This window comes from Electrona antarctica (assembly GCF_951216825.1).
Source record: "Electrona antarctica genome assembly, chromosome: 14".
Lineage (NCBI taxonomy): Eukaryota > Metazoa > Chordata > Actinopteri > Myctophiformes > Myctophidae > Electrona > Electrona antarctica.
This window is the reverse complement of record NC_136795.1, coordinates 33,387,186-33,404,120: the sequence shown is the minus strand read 5'-3', so window position 1 is coordinate 33,404,120 and position 16,935 is coordinate 33,387,186. Positions and strand designations below refer to the sequence as shown.

The 16,935-nt window shown below is 44.2% G+C and overlaps 1 protein-coding gene across 2 annotated transcripts in view; it reads left to right on the top strand.

The window, feature by feature from the left end:
* Window positions 1-9,943, top strand: part of rnd2 (Rho family GTPase 2) — a 28,772-nt gene extending 18,829 nt beyond the window's left edge. Inside the window, exons 3-5 of one of the 2 annotated variants that reach the window (XM_079519414.1) lie at window positions 1,659-1,768; window positions 5,232-5,366; window positions 8,577-9,943. In XM_079519414.1, coding sequence (XP_079375540.1) covers window positions 1,659-1,768; window positions 5,232-5,366; window positions 8,577-8,780 — 449 coding nt within the window. In that variant the 3' untranslated portion in view covers window positions 8,781-9,943. Of the gene's footprint in view, window positions 1-1,658; window positions 1,769-5,231; window positions 5,367-8,571 lie in introns of both variants that reach the window. The other variant, XM_079519413.1, reaches the window with a different exon arrangement.
* The last annotated feature ends 6,992 nt before the right edge of the window (window positions 9,944-16,935 follow it).

The following is a 16,935-nucleotide window of genomic DNA, read 5'->3' as shown; positions in this document are numbered from 1 at the left end:
ATATGGCTATAAGTGTGGTAATAGTGTGAGAATAATTTATGGCTATTATAGTCATAATGCTGCAGCTGAAATAACTCTAAGTGTAAGGCCATCTACTGTATGTGGTTCACATGGTCTGCTCCTTTCTAGCAGTCATAACATAATCTATTACTTTGTTGCTGTTCCCAGAGAGTATTCATGCCACTACGTTGACGTGGGGAGGGTGCAGTTCCCATCCAACTGTAAGAGCAGTGCTTCAGACATCTCTCAGGGAGCCCCCCCGCCCCCTGCCATGTTCCCACAGAGAGCCCAGATATTTTTACGAGCCTCCTAATGAGAGCAGCGGGGAAACGCGGTAACACGGAGAGGCTCGTGAATGCGCCGTGGCACAGAAGTGACACTGAAATTAAAAGCAGGGACGAATGTGCGGAGAGAGATGTGCGAGTGCAAGCCACTGGCTTCTAACTCAAACACGGAAGGCTTTAAACTTAAAGGGACAGGCCACGGAAGCAGAGAGCAGGGAATGAAGGGTTTCAACCTTTTGTTTGGCCTTTGCGCTGACACTTGTTGTCATTTGACGATTATGGATCGACTCCTATTTGTCAGCGTGTGTGTGTGTGTGTGTGTGTGTGTGTGTGTGTGTGTGTGCGTGTGCGCGTGTGCGTGTGCGTATCTACTACAGTATGCATGTGTCTGTACTCTGAAGAACCCTCCTAAGCTCTGATTGAAGAGCAGCCGGCCCACAGCTGTATGCATGTGTAAGCCCAAGAGACCAACGTACTCCAACATTCAACCACAGCTGCTAAAATCAACACAGGTTTATATCAGCACAACGCAAGTACTCGTCAGACCCCGTTGTAATGGCGTATACTGTAGCTCCTAATTCCCCCCAATTTTACCATGAGAGTGCACTGATGTAACCAAATGGATAGGTCAAAAATGTGATCTTGTAACATTGTTGAAATCAGGTTCACACACTGGCAAAGTTCTTCAAGGAGAACATCACTGGGGTTGTCACAATCATGAAGCTTTATGACTAATTGTCAATAATTTAAAAAAAATCACACCCATGTGAAGTGAGTGGTGCAACTCCGTGTGGGGGTCCCCGGGGGGTCCGGCAAGCCGCCCCACGTCCGAAACGTTAGAGAAATGATAGTTACCATGTGGGGGTCTCAGGGGGTCCCCGGGGAGTCCTCGTACATCATCGTACATCAGCCAATCAAATCATCACATTCCGTCCTACAAACACGTGCTCAAACACACCTACAAACAAAGCTGTGCATAGGATGGGCTAGCGCCCCTCAAAAATTGTGATTAATTGTGCTTTTGGCATTGAACATATAAATAGAAATTATTTTGGCTTTTAGGCTTCATAAACAAACAAACTAGGCACAGGACTGATATGACAAATAACTTAAATATACAAAGAAATGCCTGACATATTTAACGACTATTCTTTTTTTTTTTTTACAAAATCGTGGGAAATCCTGGGAATGTATTTACAACTTAAGTAAATCTGCTATTTCCGTAATAAAAATGTCAACATGGAAACGATCATGATGATTCTTACAATTATGCAGCATAATTGTGATTATTTCAAATAATTGTGATTAGGCGATGAGGTAATGATTGTGACAGGCCTAAACATGACCTCATTGCCATATGATGTATATCCACAGGTTCTTCCTACTATGACAACGTGCGGCCACTGGCGTATCCGGACTCTGATGCGGTCCTCATCTGCTTCGACATCAGCCGCCCAGAGACTTTGGACAGTGTCATGAAAAAGGTTGGTGCTTGTTCTTTTCTTTTTTTCTTTCGATTGAAAATGTTATGTTGATTGCTTTTATTTTTATTTGCCTTTGTGTACTGTATTTGAGGTGGAAACGCTTCAGTCCAGATCAAACACACATTATCCTAACATTTGTTATGACATGGGAAAGGTAACCAAAGCATTTTCCTCATCATTGCCATATATTTAGATTCTGTATATCGTTGCTGTTGGGCAGAAACCGTGTACCGGTTTCTCCACATTTCAACCTTTGTCATACTTGTGTGTCACACAAAAGTGGCAAAATAACCGATGCAGTGTGAGCTTGTAGCTCTGATATTTTTGGCTATTTGTGATTATTTTTTCCTTTTCAAGTGAAGGTGAAAGGGGTTAAGTGTGTGTGTGTGTGTGTGTGTGTGTGTGTGTGTGTGTGTGTGTGTGTGTGTGTGTGTGTGTGTGTGTGTGTGTGTGTGTGTGTTTTATACATACTTAACCAATGAAAAGTATATTACAAGAGTGTGTGACTAAATAATAACTACTGTATATTGGATCCATTGTTATCTGTTATCCACTTCGTCGTGCCTTGTTGCACATAAAGCCTTCACAGAGCGCTTCCACTTTTCACGGTTAGCTTCTGCAGTCCTCACTTGACCATGATTTATTTGTTTCTTTCTTTCTCAACGGTACGCCTCCAGGTGGTCTTTGGTCTTCCTTTTCTTCTTTTCCCTTAGTTCTGATGCCCATGTCATTGCTATGTTGCAGTCGTTGTTTATGGTCCTGCCGTAGTATGTGTCCATTCTGTCCAGTCGTCTTCCATCTCTGCAGCTTCACTTCCTCACTCAGCGGCTTCATCTGAGCTCTTTCTAGCAGCTCTCAGTCTCAGTACTGAAGTGATCTTGCCAATGTAATGTATGAGTATCCTTCATAGGCATCTATTCAATTTTTTTTTGTGGCTTTTGCCTTTATTTTATATTTTTTATGGAGGGAGAGAGATGGGGGGGAAGACATGCATTAAGGGCCGTCGGAATCGGGAGTCGAACCCGCGGCACAGTGCCAGACTGGATTACCAGCCAAGGTGCCTGGACCACTGAGCCACGGCCCAGGCCCATAGGCATCTATTATGGAACACATCAACTGCCTTGTTGTCTCCTTTGTTCAGATCCATTGGAACACAGTTTTATGTTTGTTTGTTTGTTTAGAAAATGTAAAAAAAATAACCTGGATCCATTGGAACACAGGGTATTTTTTACATTTACTAAAAAGTAACTGTTTTGGAGGAAAGATGTAACAGTTATGGACAAGTTTTCCACCTGACAGCGAGGATATTCTTCTGAGCCAGCAGAGAGCATTCTAATGGCTCAACAATGGAGTAAGTCACCAGAAAGGAGGTTTGAGCCTTCTATTCCTTTATCCCATCAAAACATCCATGGATACTTGACCCTGGCTCTCTGGGGAGTGGAAGGTCAGAGGCAAGAATGAGGGGAAGGATCGTGGAGCCTGGAGTGGAATATCGTGGCAAATTAGCCACGCCAACTCAATCAAAAGACCAGCTGTTGCAGGTCCTTGTTTATGGGTACACACAGTGAAATCCTCAGTTTTCATTTAACTCAGAGAGAGAACAAATGTAACCAAACGAACCCTTTCGGGTCCATTTGGTTACATTTGTAGTTTGTACCCTCTCACAGTTACAAGTACTAATTAGCACTGAGGATTTTACTGTGTACTGTTACACCTCATATTTCTCTAAGCTTGCGGATTAAAAAATAGTTTAAATGTGAGTTTCACTCATAATGGGAGGAAAGATGATGCTCATTAACCTTTGTAATGGTGGTTTCGATGTTTTGATGATGCTAGAGTTAGGGGAGTGGTGGCCAAAGTGTGGTAAGGTGCTGTAGGGTGGGGTGATTTAATGTGGTCTGGTCATCATGGGCACGCTTTTTACTACCACTGGCAGACTGTGTTAGTGTGGGGGAGGTGCACTGCCTGCACACACGCTTTTGAGCGTCAGCATTGTGAAATATCTATTGTACAGTATGCGAGGAAACACCCCTCTTAATTAGTTTGTTTGTGCGTGTGTGCCATGCAGAGCAGGCTGTGCGCGGCTCAGCGCTCTCTCATCTTGAGGCCATGTGTGGCGGTTTTCCCTTTGAACCGTCTCGTCTTACGAGTCAAAGACATTCCCACGGCAGGCCTGTTGACGTGTTTAGTGGTAAGAGGGGAGCTGCTAAAACGCTCCCACAGACTTTATGGGTATAACCCTGGACACCTTCTTTTTTTTATTTTGTACCCACGAGTCTCTCGCAAGCCTCGCTGCACCCTGTCAACAGAGGGATGGCTTTCTGCCATCAGGCTCTTGGTTTTCCCATGAATCCCCTGGCAGGGGGGCTGTGGTGACCTTTGCCCACTGGCTGTCACCCTGGTAATCTTTGAAACTTGGGGCACATGGAAAACCTGTTGCACAATCACCGTCCCAAATTAGACTGTTGACCTCCAGGGGCTAACGTGTCACCGGGGTCACTGGATGACAGCTGGGGGAGGGGACAGAGAGGAGAGGGTTAAACAATCAAAGTTTTTGAATGGGTAATTTAGAATGAACAGGGATGGGATTGAAAGGTCAAAGGTGTTTCACCACTTGAGGGATGAATGAATGCACATGCCTGCATTCTGCACATGGCATCTGGAGTATTTGAAGCATTTGTAGTTGTTGTCTGTTAATTGTTTGCGTAGTGTTGCAGGGGAAATATTGCATGTTCGTGCAGCTGAGTTTCAGTGTTGATGCCGAGCCTCAGGTGGAGACGTGCAACCTTTTCCTGTACACAACTTGAAATAGATTTGTTGATGAAGGCTGATGTATGCATATGGAAGACACCTGACCTAAATGCAGGAAGAATAGCCTTAATTATAAAAATACACACACACCTGCAGGACACATTGTTAGACACAGCAAAACAAACTCACTCCATACCAAATATATAGGACTGAACATCAGCTATTCATTCAGTCTCAGAAATGGCAGTAACACAATCATATTGTGGAAATATTATTGTCACTTGAACTACTTTCAACCTGGCGTGCCTATTTCTGGGTATGTCATTGTAGGTGAAAATCTTTCAACATTGTTCTAGTCAATCTACAAGCTCATAATGTGTCACATTGCATCATATGACGAAGTACTGTATATGGGTCTTAGTGGTTCAGTACATTGAACTAGTAATGTATTTTATAATGACCTTTTAAGTGAAACAGAAGAGTCTCTCCCCTGGTTAATCCAGCTCAGGTCACCTACTGGTCTGTCTGTATGGGCCCAGGGTGTCCATGGCCAGGGAGTGGAAAGTTCTTTTCAATGTAGCCTTGTTTCGCTGCTCAACACAACAACCCAACCCCCAACCCACTTCAACCCCTGCAGTGGACTTCAGCATAGCAACTGCTGGGTGAAAACACTAATGTTGTTCTTTCTGTCTGTTCATCTATCCATCCACAGTGGCAGGGGGAGACTCAGGAGTTTTGTCCCAATGCCAAAGTGGTCCTGGTGGGCTGCAAGCTGGACATGAGGACTGATGTCAGCACACTGAGAGAACTGTCCAAGCAGCGCCTCATCCCCGTCACACATGAGCAGGTGAGTGGTGGGAGCGCTTGATGGATACCAGACAGGGAGGACGGAGGAGGATAAATAATGAGAAAGAGATACGGGGTGGAGAGGAAGAGGGAAATCGAGAAGCCAGTCGGAAGGAAACAACAGGGATTGAAGAACAACAAGGGGCACAAAAAAGGAAATTAGAAGCCAATCCAGCAATAATATGCAGTTTTTCCAACGTGGATCAGCAATGCAATTGCCTCCCTCAGGAGGGGAGCGTGAGAGGAGGCTCTCGCAACACAATCAACTACAGTAGAGTAAGAGCTGCATGAAACCCCTCTGGGCATATTGCTGGGGTTGGCGTTTTGACTGCAATTTGCTGACAGTGATGTAAGGTTGCTTGTGTTGAGGGCCGACGAAAGTAAGTGTGTGTGTGTGTGTGTGTGTGTGTGTGTGTGTGTGTGTGTGTGTGTGTGTGTGTGTGTGTGTGTGTGTGTGTGTGTGCGTGCGTGCGTGCGTGCGTGCGTGCGTGCGTGCGTGCGTGCGTGCGTGCGTGCGTGCGTGCGTGCGTGCGTGCGTGCGTGCGTGCGTGCGTGCGTGCGTGCGTGCGTGCGTGCGTGCGTGCGTGCGTGCGTGCGTGCGTGCGTGCGTGCGTGCGTGCGTGCGTGCGTGCGTGCGTGCGTGCGTGCGTGCGTGCGTGCGTGCGTGCGTGCGTGCGTGCGTGCGTGCGTGCGTGCGTGCGTGCGTGTCACATTTTCCCCCCTCTCTGAAATATTCATGCAGATTTAGGGATTTTCTAAATGCGTGTTGAATAGAAAATGGACATTGATAAATGAATGAGTCCTTTTATCACACGCCGCCATGACCTCCAAGCCACAGGAATAGAGAGAAGAGGGCTCGGGAGGTTGATAAACGGTCCTGTAAATCCGTGAATTTTAATCAGCTTTTTGCATGTTCATTTTGTGCACTCCCGTGTACGACACACAAAAAGTGGAGGGGCTTATTCGCCCCCTCCGAACAAAGGCCTGCAGAACAAAGAAGTATTTTTTTCATGGCTGTCTCTGAGCTTGCCTGGAGGCTAAATGAACACACAGCCTCCCAAAAATCAGCTGCTGGGAAAAAGGCAGTTTACTGTAAATAAGATACATAAACAAAAGATAGAGTTGCAAGCCATGAAGCTAATGTTATATCGCCGGGGACTGGTTTTGCAACAAGGCTTATTATAAGGCCATTGTTTTGTCAGACTCTTTGTCTAAGGCAGCTACTCAAATATTACCCACTAATACAGGCAGGCAATATGTGTCACACACCAGACGCCAAAGCTTTGGCCAATAAACTGCTTGGGCGTTCCAATCCAATAGCTTGCATCCTTATCCTATAGCCAATCTCAAATTGAATTCCACACCAGAGCCAGGAGTCACGGGCAAGAATGACCACTCTGTGAACTCCGGACGTGAGATCTGAAAGAGCTTTTTTTCTGCTTGTCACTACAGTTTCTCTTCTTACCCCCCAACCCCATCCCGCACCCCCTGACACACACACACACACACCACCACCGTCGCCACCGCAAACTGAATGTAAATCCACCGTTCCACCTAATGAAAACTATGCTTCTCATACGTATATGTAACCCTCGATAAAATCAAACCAGGCCCCAGGGGTCTGAAAAGCTCTCTCTGTGTTTGAGTGCATGCAATCCCAGGAGAGGGGGGTCATGGGAAATGGTGTCCCTGTCTCATCTGTCACTGCATTAGTGCATGTTGATGCAGTGTGAATAAAGACTAAAGTCAAATAGTGAAACGAGAGATGAAGGTTTTACTGTAGAAATGGAAGGGTCTGGAAATTACATTTTGCTCGCTGATTTGATCTCAAGCAAACATTTTACAGCCTCAATTAACCGGCTATTGTGACTTTGCCCTGGGTAATTCTTGTGGAGGTTTGTCTACTCTCTAAATAGCTATATAGATAATGTTTTTCCCGGCCCGGAAGGCTCTACGCCCCTCCAGATCCTCTTTAATACCACAGTCAGTCAGCACCAGACTGAAGAGCCAGGGGTGCTGCATTATTCATGCCTCAGATAGAGTGGCTTCATTTGTCTCTTGACATGTTTAGATTAACATCTTGGTCTCTGAATCGCTGCCTCTCCTAGTATCCTTAGGCTTTCACTGTAGCTACATGTGATCCGGGCATAAGGTATGAGATACAGTGAAGGTCACTATGTGTCTGTGTCAAGAAATGTGACATTCTTTAGAAATGCATGCATTCTGCACTTTAACGCGCGCACACACGCGTGTGTGACAGGGACGCTAAAAGCCGGAGAGCAGGAGACGAGTGCACCATGTGGGTGCAGTCAAAAGTAATGTTATGATATTTGTCTGTGAAGGTCAGTGATGTCTGTCATCTGTGGGTGTCAGAGTGGGAGCAATAGATACAGTGTCAGAGTGGGAGCAATAGATACAAATAAAGACCACAACATCATGAGATGATATCAACACATCTAACACACAGCGATAATGTAATTGATAGTTTTAAATGTATTTTAGTTTAATAGATTTACATTTCTAAATGTACACTGAGCTTTCCATATCATCTCTGTCGGGTGGAAACGTATTATGTCCAAAACTGTAGGATTCAAATAAAAACAATTGCAGAAGTAGCAGATCTGCAAACTCACGTTTCCAGTGTGTGGATCTGCTACCTTTGCTACTTTTGTGTGATGCTGTAGTTTGATCAAGTAGGACATTAATTTACGGGAAAAAAAGTTACAATATGGAGATAAGAGGTTTCTGCCCTACAGCAACGATATGGAGATCCATTGGCACACATCGGTTCTGGACAGCCGCCGATCTGACCCACTTCCCACTTGGCACATCACTCCCTCAGGCTCGTTTGAAGTTGATTAGTCAGCCGTTACTCACTCACTCACTCACTCACTCACGTGCCCGTTGGGAATGATGCCTGTTGTGAATGCATTTGGAAAATGTTCACCCAATGATATGACAATTTCTCTTAATTTACTGACATGCCCAAGACAGAGACACCAGTGCAGGTTGAAAGTGGTTAAAAATCCAGACACATTGGCTGCATAATTGCTGATGTTGTAAGAATAAATGTCAAATAATGGCCACGATATATTGGCCAAACTGATATACCTGTATATCGGTTGGGCTTTACTGATGAAAATCATGAACGTCGTTTGTTACTAATCCCCCTGTTTTTGCTCCATCTGTCTGTCCGGGCGTTGCAGGGCAGTATGATAGCTCGACAGATGGGAGCGGTGGCCTACGTGGAGTGCACCTCCAAGGTTTCCGAGAACAGCGTGCGGGACGTGTTCCATATCACCACACTGGCGTCGGTGAGGCGGCCACACAAGCCCCAGCTGAAACGCAGCAGCTCTCGGAGGGGGCTGAAGCGAGTGTCCCAGCTGACCCTACCACCCCTACCAGGCCGGACTGAACACATGGAGCCGGCCCCAGCAATGCGGAAGGACCGGGCCAAGAGCTGTGTGCTCATGTAGAGACCAGTCAATATAAATATATATATACAGTATATATATGGAAATATATAACAGAGGAACTCTATTTATTGTTTTTCTTCTTTTTTTTAATCTCTTTCTCATTTTTTGCACTGCTGAGGACTAAGGAAAAATAAGAAAATACACATTGTGGAAACAAATGCTTTGTGTGTGTGTTTGTGTGTGTGTGTGTGTGTGGGGGGGGGGGTGTAAGTGTGTGTGCTTATTTTCTAAGCCGTTTTCATATTTGTTTTGTTTTTGAAACGGTGGCAAAGCGGACTAACCCACTGGACGAGAAGATACTGGCATTGTGCTGCAGAGTTCTGGATATTAGCAAAGAAATTACTTTTCAAATCCTCTCCAGCACCAGGGCTGTGACGAAGAGACCGACATGGAAGAATATATTGACTTTGGGTGTTTGAGGATGAAGCTCAGACAAAATTTCAGCGAACACTGGTTACTGTTGCCTAGCTGTACTGTACTCTGTCAAGTCAATTCCTGTTGCCATATTTCAGAGGCAAACCTATGCTATGTACCATAGTGCTGAAAAGGGATCTTAGTGAGAAGGCCTAAAATGGGGCAAACTGGCGTAGGAAAGCCAAGGGCCTGAAATTGCTTTTTGTGAGCATTGAAATTAATATTGTGAAGGTCTTTGTGACGTTTTTGGAGTATTACAACCACAAGTGCATTTTAGAAAAAGAAAAGTCACAACATATCTTTTTTTTCTCTTTTCTTTTACTTAACTATATCCTTCTCATCAACTCAAATCACCTTGACCTTGACTTTACTCAGCTTATTGCAGTTATTGCTATATTAATAGCAGCAACAGTTTTTATTTATTTGTGGAAAATATAGCATTAAAATATTAGGGCTATTTTGCTGTATTTTCACTTACTGAGTCTAAAATAAAGCAACAGCTTTTCTGCATAGGGAGATGAGAATTTCTGCCTGAAGTTTTTTGATTAATTGTATTTTTTTCATTCCACCAGTGTGGCCATGCCAATGCGCACACAGTTATTGCAGTCTGACTAATTGTCTCATTATTACTGAATTGGAACAAACCAGCATCCATCTTTTCCTCACAGCTACACGTTCGGTGTGTTTATCTGTGTGCGTGTTCCGTCAGCCATCCTGCTAATGTCACGCCTATAAGCTTCACTTGGCAGTTTCCAAGGTTACCACTAACCCTGTGTCCACATAGTCATAGAGATGTGCAGCTGCTAAATAAACAGACCTGTTTTCGCTAAAGTGACTTCAAATGCGGAATGATTCAGACAAAAGGAGCTTTACGTCACATGATGTCGGAAGAAACCTTGTACATTTATCTACATATTTCCTGATAAAACATTTTTTAATTGAATGCATGGCACATACTTTGTCGAATGAGAATCTTGTGTAAAAGTGAAATTAGGTCAAATGTCCGCCAATAATGACGTAGATTTGTGGCAACACAAAGTGCCCTCACTTCACACGGGTGTTTATTACTCTGTTTTTTGAAAGGTTTCACCTGTAATGACATTCCCAAAATAGGAACATTAGGTTGAAAGTGGTTACAATAGGAACATCAGGTTGAAAGTGGTTAAGTCTGTCTGAGGGTTTTACAATTATTTAGCCAATGAATAGTAGTAAGAGCTTGAGACTAAATAATAATTATTATTTCATTGGATCCATTGAAACACAACAGGGTTTCTTTTCTCCTGAAAATGAATGGCTTTGGACATACAGCGGTGGCCGAACGGATAGCGGCGCGGTCTAGATACCGGAAGGTTCCCAGTTCGAATCAGCCGTCCGACACGTTAAAAAATTACCACCGCTGAAATGCCCTTGAACAAGGCATCAACCACTACGATGAAATGTGTTCTATGAGCAGGGCCTGGCTGGAAACAAGTTCTTGAGCTTAGCCCAGATACCCTGGGTAAATATAGATTTCATTTCATTTCATTTCATTTCACAAGGTTTCCAACCGTCAGTGGTGATGACAACATGCTCGTTCTGTCCTCTGAGGAAAAACACTCTGGATCTTGGTTCTTTTTTAATTTTATTGTCTCTCAGCTGCATGTGTAAAGCAGGCTGTTGGTTAGTCAGCCATCCTGTCTGCACAAACCACTTGGTCAGTGTGGCATCACAGACAGTGGATTGCTGTGGTGTATCAGTCCTGCATATGAGTGGAGGTGGTGAGGTGGGTGGACCTACAGTCCTGCATATAAGCGGAGGTGGTGAGGTGGACCTACATATGAGTGGAGGTGGTGCCTCGGCCATGGCTTAATGGTCCAGGCACCTTGGCTGGTAATCCAGTCTGGCAGTGTGCCGCGGGTTCGACTCCCGATCCCGACGGCCTTTACTGCATGTCACCCCCCCATCTCTCTCCCCATTTCCTGTCAGCCTACTGATATATAAAATAAAGGCGAAAGCCACAAAAAAAAACATTTAAAAGAGTGGAGGTGGTGAGGTGGACCTACAGTACTGCATATGAGTGGAGGTGGTGAGGTGGACCTACATATGAGTGGAGGTGGTGAGGTGGACCTACATATGAGTGGAGGTGGTGAGGTGGACCTACAGTACTGCATATGAGTGGAGGTGGTGAGGTGGACCCACATATGAGTGGAGGTGGTGAGGTGGACCTACATATGAGTGGAGGTGGTGAGGTGGACCTACATATGAGTGGAGGTGGTGAGGTGGACCTACAGTACTGCATATGAGTGGAGGTGGTGAGGTGGACCTACAGTACTACATATGAGTGGAGGTGGTGATTGGTGTTTTATTATTCATTATTATATATATTCTTTTTTTTTATTTAACCTTTATTTAACCAGTAAAAACACATTGAGACTTTTACAAGTGGGAACTGGCCAAGAGGCAGAAATAAAATTACACTTCAATACCACATCCTCAATGTTTTGGACCAGCAAATACAACATCCATAATACACCTCAAAGAATAAATACAACACCTCACCAAAGTCCTACTTTTTAGTAGCAGGGCAAAATACACAATATACACGATCTGAACCGACATAATAAATATATAGGCATGAACATAGGCTAGTACATATCCAAACGTGTGTGCAAGTGTTGGACTGTACTTCTAAGATGATCCTTTTGAAACTTCTCAAGGGAACTTTCAAAGCCAATTTTAGTCTGGACTGTAGATCGTTCCACGACCAGGGGCCAAAGAAGGCCAGACATTTTTTACCCCCCTCGGATTTGAATGCTGGTACTACACACCGCAGCCAAGCATTTGACCTGAGGTTGACCTTGATGTTTTGGACCAAGTCGAATTTGGATGAAATGTAAGACGGCAGGTCACCCAGAATGGCTTTATAAATGAAAATATGCCAATGTTATGTACATACATATATTTGTTATGTATGTACATAACAAATTTATAATAATGAATAATAAAACACAATAAAGCCAAAATACTCTCTTAACAAAGAGGATTTTACAGTGCAACCTTTGAGACGGGTGGAAATAATTTGGAAAGGTCATGGACGGATGGCTATACAATATTTACTCTGGAGAAACAAAAACACAACGCATAAAAATGAACACAAACAAAGGATACAGGATTCTAGTGAAGAGGTTCAAGAATTCAAGATTTATGAGAAAGCAAAAAGCACATTAAAGACGGTGAAAGGACAGAAGGTATCCGGAGGGGTATCAGCAGAGGAAAACTGTGGGTGGTTTTTGGACTTGAGAGAAACTGGGATGGTGTCACCGAGGCCAGGAAATGAACAGTCACCATGAGGCGGGCCTCACAGCAGGGGCATGAGACCCACTGTGGCCCTACACCTACAGTTCAGACTTAAGACTGACACTTAAAGAGGATTAGTCTTGTGGTGTGAGAGTGTGTGTGTGTGTGTGTGTGCGCGTGTGTGCGTGTGTGCGTGCGTGCGTGCGTGCGTGCGTGCGTGCGTGCGTGCGTGCGTGCGTGCGCACGATCCGTGTGTGTGTGTGTACATGCGTGTGAGAGAGAAATATAAAATGTATTTGTGACCATTTGTGTGTGTGTGTGAGAGAGAGGGAGAAATAATCGAATGTGTACACATGTTTGTTTGCGTGCGTGCGTGCATGTCTTAATATGTTTCTTAATATTGAACTGCTGCGGGGGTGTAGCAGCCTCATACAATACACAAAAATAGACTGGAAGTAACCTGCCTTGCTTTTGTGGTCTTGCATTTGAGTTGAATATTGACCAGCTTAAATAAAAGCAGGTTTATTACTGTTAACCTATCCTCTGTCTAAGTAAACTGATCCGCATTTTGCCCTTTTCCATCAGGAAACTAAGGATTAGAGATACCTTTGTGAGTTCATCGTGGGTTTCTGCATTCTCAAGTTCCATCCGCTTCATGTGATCTTATACCAGCACTGTGACAAACAAAGACCGCCCCAGCTATCACTTAATGGCCATAGCTGACATTGTTACCACAGGAAATGATTAGTCATAGACATTCAAGGAAGGCCAAGCAGAATTTGTTGATATTATGAATGGGGCTTCTGTTCTCAGAAATGTCTGGGACATGTATAATAAACGCATGCATGCATGGAGTAGTCTACAAATACATGCATGTACAGAGAGAGAGAGAGAAATTGGACAGTCTGCTTACAAAAGGCTATTGAGGAGACACAAATTGCATACAGTCATGAGATGATTTGTAATGAGAAGCAGCGTGTGACCAACTTCCCCCACACACACGTGTGCACACACATAGACAAACATATACACGCACGAAAGCCAATATTTCAGATAACGATTGGCATTCCACAATCTGGTTCTGGGAACTAACCACTAATGTACTGCACAGTCAATTGACTCCAACAGCGTATTAATTTGAGTTTCCCCTGTCACCTACAAGATTTCTAACTTCATTGTTTCCTGTCTGCCGGCAGATAAACTCAGCCAAGTGGAGACTGACCAGGGCCTCTCCCTGAGGTGGACTAGCAAGGGAAAACACACTGACTGTGGAGATTAATTAGCCTACAGTTTAGCGCTTTCCCCGCTATGAAACAGTGCAGCAAATTAAAATGTGTAAGTGTGTGAGTTCAAGTTTATGGCTTGAGTGTGCGTGTGCGTGACATGTGAGTGTCCGTGTCTGTATATGTCTTCATGCACTTCTGAGGACAGGGAAGCATAAGCTTCTCATATCTTATTAGGTCAAAAGGAGATCAAGGAAAGATTGACTGAGAGGAGGAGTTGATATTCTGGCAGATAGCATTTTTATTTTCTCCATTTGTTGTCAGGGGTACCCACATGCATTTCTCAAAGAAATTATAGGTTTCATGATACCCTACGTGACTGAGATGTAAGAGAATAGTGGTGTCCTCTAGTTCTGAGAAGTGGAGGAGGTGGCATTATTGGACGAGGTATTAAATGACTCTGTACATCGGTGGAGGGATTGCAGAGGATCCAATGAGAATTAAATGGCTTCATCTGTCATTCTGGAGTCTGTTGAAAGACAGGGAGCAGTACAAACATTTACACACCCACACACCTGGGAGTTCCCCTTTACTGGCTTCAGTTTTGTGCCAGTGGCTATAGAGCTGTTCTATTACAGCAGCAATGGTCCAGTGGCTTGATCTAGGGCACTGTCAACTATTGGGGGAAGGTAAGACATTACCAAATCAAAACCCATACAGATTTTTCCTATCGACTCTACGTTCAAATAATCGATTAATTAATCTGAGGGAGCATCAATGCAACATCCTACTGAGAAAGAACATCATTCTAATTGTTTGAATATGTTGGGGAACAGTCCTGCTGATACGTACAACTGAAGCAGAATAAGAGCCATTTTAAAAAAATACAGGAGAGAGGAAGACTCGTCTCTCTGAAGGTGTGTGTGATTGCTCCAAACCGTACCGCCCTCGGGTAGTGACTAGTGAGTCTCTCGGGTTTTGCATCTCTGTAGGGGTGATTACTTGGTAATTAAAACCATGTCAGTTCTTGTATTACCCTCCAGGTCTGTCTGGCTGGCTAATACAAATCCCAGCTGAAATCCCTGCTATGGCTCACATAATACATTAGGTTCTCTGATGTGCAATAAAGAGCTCGGTCTGACCAATTAAACACATATTAGTGAGCCTATCACGTGTTTTTTTTCCCCCACTGCCGTTAGGGTTTTAATTTCCAAATGCATATGGTCATGTCCCACGGGGGTACAGTATGTGAACCTGTAGTTTAGATTATTACATTATGTATCCAACAGAGGGTAACAGTAATAGGAATTTTCCATCAAGGTCATTATCAGGCTAGAATGCAGACGAAATATTAAAATAGCATTGTCTAATAAATAGGATGAGATCAGATGAATAGTAATATGATGCCAGCGGAATGAGAATCTGACCCCGGTGCCTGAATGAAGTTTCCACAGAGACACTGACGTCACGGTAGCCATTGGGGGGAACGTTGCAGAATGTTAATGAACCTGCCGATGTCCGAGACCTGCTGTCAGTTAACAGATGAGAGCAGGTCTTAAGACGTCTACATCAGCAGTGAGGTAACTGTTAACTCACTGTCACCGAGGTGAGTCACGCACAGAAATACAAAACACAGCGCTGGAAGAAGTACTCTGATATGTTGCGAGAGTAGAAATACACACAATGCAGGAAAATACCAGTAAAAGCCCTGTATTCAAAAGTACAAAATAGTACATGAGAATATACTTAAAGTAGGCTACCAAAATAACAAAATAAGAGTGGAGAATGTAGAATAGAAGTGTAATAAGTATACTTATGTAATCTAAAGGTAAGGTACCTCTAAGTACAGTACTTAGTAAATAAACTTAGTTACTTTCCAACACTGCACATCTCTGTAATGATGTCGGGGGAAGGGCGGAGTGCATTGCAGGGCCAGCAGGATGAAAGACAAACAGGGAACAGCATGGTACTGGCAGAGGAAAAGAAGGAGTGATGAAGAACGGGAGAGAGATGCTGAATAATATGCTTTGTCATACGACAAAGTACAAACCAGGCTAGAGACACAGAGACTGACTGTGTTCCGACTGGAAGCCCAAATCACATTTTTGGCCTATGCAGATTGGACTCAGATTGGTTCATCAAGTCTGAACAGCAAAAAAAACAGCGGCTTGACATGATTTCTAAAGATGTGTCTCAGTTTGAATGAGACATGTTGAGATTGTTGTCTCTCTAGGCCGTCCTCAGACGTTGCTTCCAGTCATCCCGGTTCGCCATACATCTGGCCAGCTCGTTGGTGCTTTGTGGCTTCAGGGTCCAGCATTCGCTGCCGTGTAGGAGAACAGACTCTACCGTTGCATAGAAGAAGCCGAGTTTGATTTGACAGGTAGGTTGGAGTTCCATGCGCTGGCCATGCCGTTCAGGGTCCTCCATGCAAGTGCTTTCCTCACTTCAAGATCTTGCTCCATTGAGTTGACCCATGAGCCCATGGGTACTTGAAGTCCTTGACTTCCTTCAGAGCAGTGCCTTCTGTTGTTGTCAGAGGTGGGTGTTCCGAGGGGTGTTATACAGTAGGTGATAACTTCAGCTTTCTTGGCATTCAGCCGAAGGCAAACAAGACGAAGGGCCACCTTCACGTTGTGAGCTTGTAGAACGTCTATTTTCAGTGATTTTCAGTGTCATACAATAGTTAAGCATTACTACGACTAATAATGATTATATACAGTAGGCTTATAATAATAAATAAAGCGTCAGTCCTAGATCGTATTTCAGAAACTAATCGTGTTTGCCTGCAGTCTGTACAAAGACAGACACAGTGATCCAGACAGAGGCAGATGGAGACCAACAGAGACAGGATGGGTAGTTTACAGGTACAGGAGAAACTCGAGCTGTTCCTAATCACACCCATGTAGCCCTGAGCACACTACACCATAATCCAAATTAAGGCAGGAGTGCCTACTGCTTAATTGTGCTAATTGTCTGTCATAGTGTGTTACTCTTGTAAATTGCCGCTCATAGTAAATAACCCATCTTGCTCCAACATGATGAAAGGTCACTGCTGTTGTCCTTTCTCTTCTTGTTGGTATTCAGGACACTGTGACGCCAATGGGACAGGCTTCAAACTAGAAGCACTGAGTCTCTGAGGAGCTTTGAGCTTTGTGTGTGTGTGTGTGTGTGTGTGTGT